The sequence below is a fragment of the Lactuca saligna genome, chromosome 1 (genome assembly GCF_052625555.1).
Source record: "Lactuca saligna cultivar CGN05327 chromosome 1, ASM5262555v1, whole genome shotgun sequence".
In the NCBI taxonomy this organism is placed as follows: domain Eukaryota; kingdom Viridiplantae; phylum Streptophyta; class Magnoliopsida; order Asterales; family Asteraceae; genus Lactuca; species Lactuca saligna.
In genome coordinates, this window is record NC_136417.1 from 19,341,575 (window position 1) to 19,344,322 (window position 2,748).

Sequence of the window (2,748 nt, forward strand, 5' to 3'; positions counted from 1 at the left end):
ATAGAGATATATTTTTCTTGGGCTAATTTTTTAGGGTCTAAATTGGTTTAAGTCTAAATAATTCCATAGTAAACTTTGGTTTCTGGGTTTAATTTTAGGCTAATTTTAAACGTATATTAGTAAAATGTAATTTTTTTAATGTGTAAAATATTTTTTTATGCTTAATAATGATGTTTTTCATTTAATCTAATGTTAAAAAAATAAATAAAAGACTTGCTTTGGTTTTTATCTTTGCGGTTTCTCAAATAGGTATGATACTACAACTCATAGTCTACTGAAGTCAACGCTCTCTTCTTCCTTTCACATTCGAAGCGCTTATAAAACAAAAACAAAAGTCCGCCATTAACAACATCTCCAACGATGGAGGTTCCTTATCTATACATTTCCTTGCTACTGCTGGTGGCTTCCTACCTTTTCACATCCACCTTCCGTCGCAAATTCTCCGATCTCCCACCAACCGTCTTCCCAACCCTCCCCATAATCGGCCACCTCTATCTTTTGAAACCACCACTGTACAGAACCTTTGCCAAACTCTCCGCCAAGTACGGCCCCATCCTTTTCCTCCGCTTCGGATCCCGCCGTGTCCTCTTGGTCTCCTCTCCATCCGCCGCCGAAGAATGCTTCACCAAGAACGACATCGTCTTCGCCAACCGCCCTCACATGCTATTCGGCAAGATCATCGGCAACGACTACACCAGTTTCGTGTGGGCGCCCTACGGCGATAACTGGCGCAACCTCCGCCGCATCGCTGCAATCGAGATCCTATCTATTCATCGTCTCAACGAGTTCCACGACGTACGCGTAGACGAAGGCAGGTACCTAATTCGTAAACTGCTTTCTCAATCGTCCGCGGTGGATCTGAAGTCGGTTTTCTATGAGCTGACGTTGAATGTTATGATGAGGATGATCTCCGGGAAGAGGTATTTCGGCGGCGATTTGTCGGAGGTGGAGGAAGAAGGGAAACGGTTCAGGGCGATATTGAAAGAGACTTTTTTGCTCTCCGGCGCTGCCAATGTTGGCGATTACTTACCATTTTTGAGTTGGTTCGGAGTGAAAGGATTGCAGAAGAAATTAATTGCTTTGAAGGAACAGAGGGATGTGTTCTTTCAAGGCTTGATCGAACAACTTAGAAAACCCAAAGGAGAAAACAAGAAGAAGACGATGATTGAAGTTCTATTATCTCTACAAGAATCCGATCCCCAATACTACACCGATGAAATGATCAGAAGTTTCGTTCTGGTAAGATCCTCCTTCTGTTTTTGCATTACTTGAATACTTGTCTATATCCTAATTTAAGTTCCATATTATAGAATCAGATGATGATGACTGATGAATGTGCCTTGTGTTGAACATAGAAATGAATCTTTCTTGTCTACATTGAGGAACCTCTTTTGACACCTTCCTAGACAACTACTCAAAAGTATTCATTTCATTTGTAGCAGGAGACCTCTGAATAGAATAATATTTTGGTTGATTAAAATAGAACCCAAGATTTGATTCCATCAGAAAATATTCTTCATATTATTCATAATTATTAAAAGAAAAACTATAGGGGAGTTTGTTTCACATAATCTTTGAGAAGATTATTAAATAAAACACAATTTAATAACAAAAGTTGAATAAATTAGATAATTGATCTTTTTGTTTTTTATTGAAACTGAATTATTTGGTTTTGGTGATTAGGCACTATTAACAGCTGGCACAGACACGTCAGCAGGAACAATGGAATGGGCTATGTCACTTCTATTAAACCATCCGCAAGTTATAAAAAAAGCACAAAACGAGATCGATACAGTGATTGGTACAGCCAGACTTATTGATGAATCAGACGTAATCAACCTCCCGTACCTCCATTGCATCATAAATGAAACCCAACGGTTAAAACCCGCGGGCCCGTTACTCGTCCCTCACGAGTCATCGGAAGATTGTATTGTTGGGGGTTATAAAATCCCACGTGGCACAATGCTTCTGGTCAATCAATGGGCTATACATCATGACCCGAGTATATGGGTCGACCCGGAAAGATTCAACCCGGAAAGATTTGAAGGGTTGGAAGGGACAAGAGACGGGTTTAAGTTGATGCCATTTGGGTCGGGAAGGAGGAGTTGTCCTGGGGAAGGGTTGGCGATGCGGGTAATGGGGTTGACTTTAGGGTTATTGATTCAGTGTTTTGAGTGGGAAAGAATGAGTGAAAAGATGGTTGATATGACTGAAGGTCTTGGGCTTTCCATGCCTAAGGCTGAACCCCTTTTAGCCAAGTGTAAACCACGTCTAATGATGAAGAACTTGCTGTCCCAACTGTGAACTATACATATTTGTAATTTTGTATGATAAATTGTTATTGAAATCACTACATCATTTGTCAATAGTATAAGTACTATGTTTGTTTATTTATTACTCTTAGGTTAATAAATCATTTCTTTATCGAATCAATAAGAGAGCACTCTTAGCCTATTAACATAGTGTTTTCGTCAATGCTCTTGTTAGTGTATCTCTTATATGTCTCCTATCTCTCTCTCCATAAGAGTTTATTTTGAAAAAACAATTTTAGATTCTATGTATATTTTACAGATCTAACATTACCGTATTTTATATAAAATAAATAGAGACCAACATATTTTTTAAAATTTTAAAAAGTAGTAAAAATAACTAAAGTTAGTTTCTTTATAAAAAAATATTTTAATTTTTTACACGTATCATTGAATATGGTTATCTTGTTCAAAATATACCATTATGGTATATATTTTT

General features: G+C 37.8%; 1 protein-coding gene across 1 annotated transcript; it reads left to right on the forward strand.

Annotated features, from left to right (window-relative positions):
* The first annotated feature begins 329 nt into the window (after positions 1 to 329).
* LOC145026311 (cytochrome P450 81Q32-like) lies at positions 330 to 2,390 on the forward strand. The gene is made up of 2 exons (XM_078976831.1): positions 330 to 1,239; positions 1,684 to 2,390. The coding sequence occupies exons 1-2, from the start codon at positions 361 to 363 to the stop codon at positions 2,302 to 2,304; spliced, it is 1,500 nt and encodes a 499-aa protein (XP_078832957.1). The 5' UTR covers positions 330 to 360; the 3' UTR covers positions 2,305 to 2,390.
* Positions 2,391 to 2,748: the final 358 nt, after the last annotated feature.

Excerpts from the sequence above, each read along its gene's own strand:
- LOC145026311 (XM_078976831.1), top strand. The coding sequence starts at position 361 with ATGGAGGTTCCTTATCTATACATTTCCTTGCTACTGCTGGTGGCTTCC. Across the intron at positions 1,240-1,683 it reads TGATCAGAAGTTTCGTTCTG|GCACTATTAACAGCTGGCAC; the intron begins GTAAGATCCTCC and ends TTTGGTGATTAG.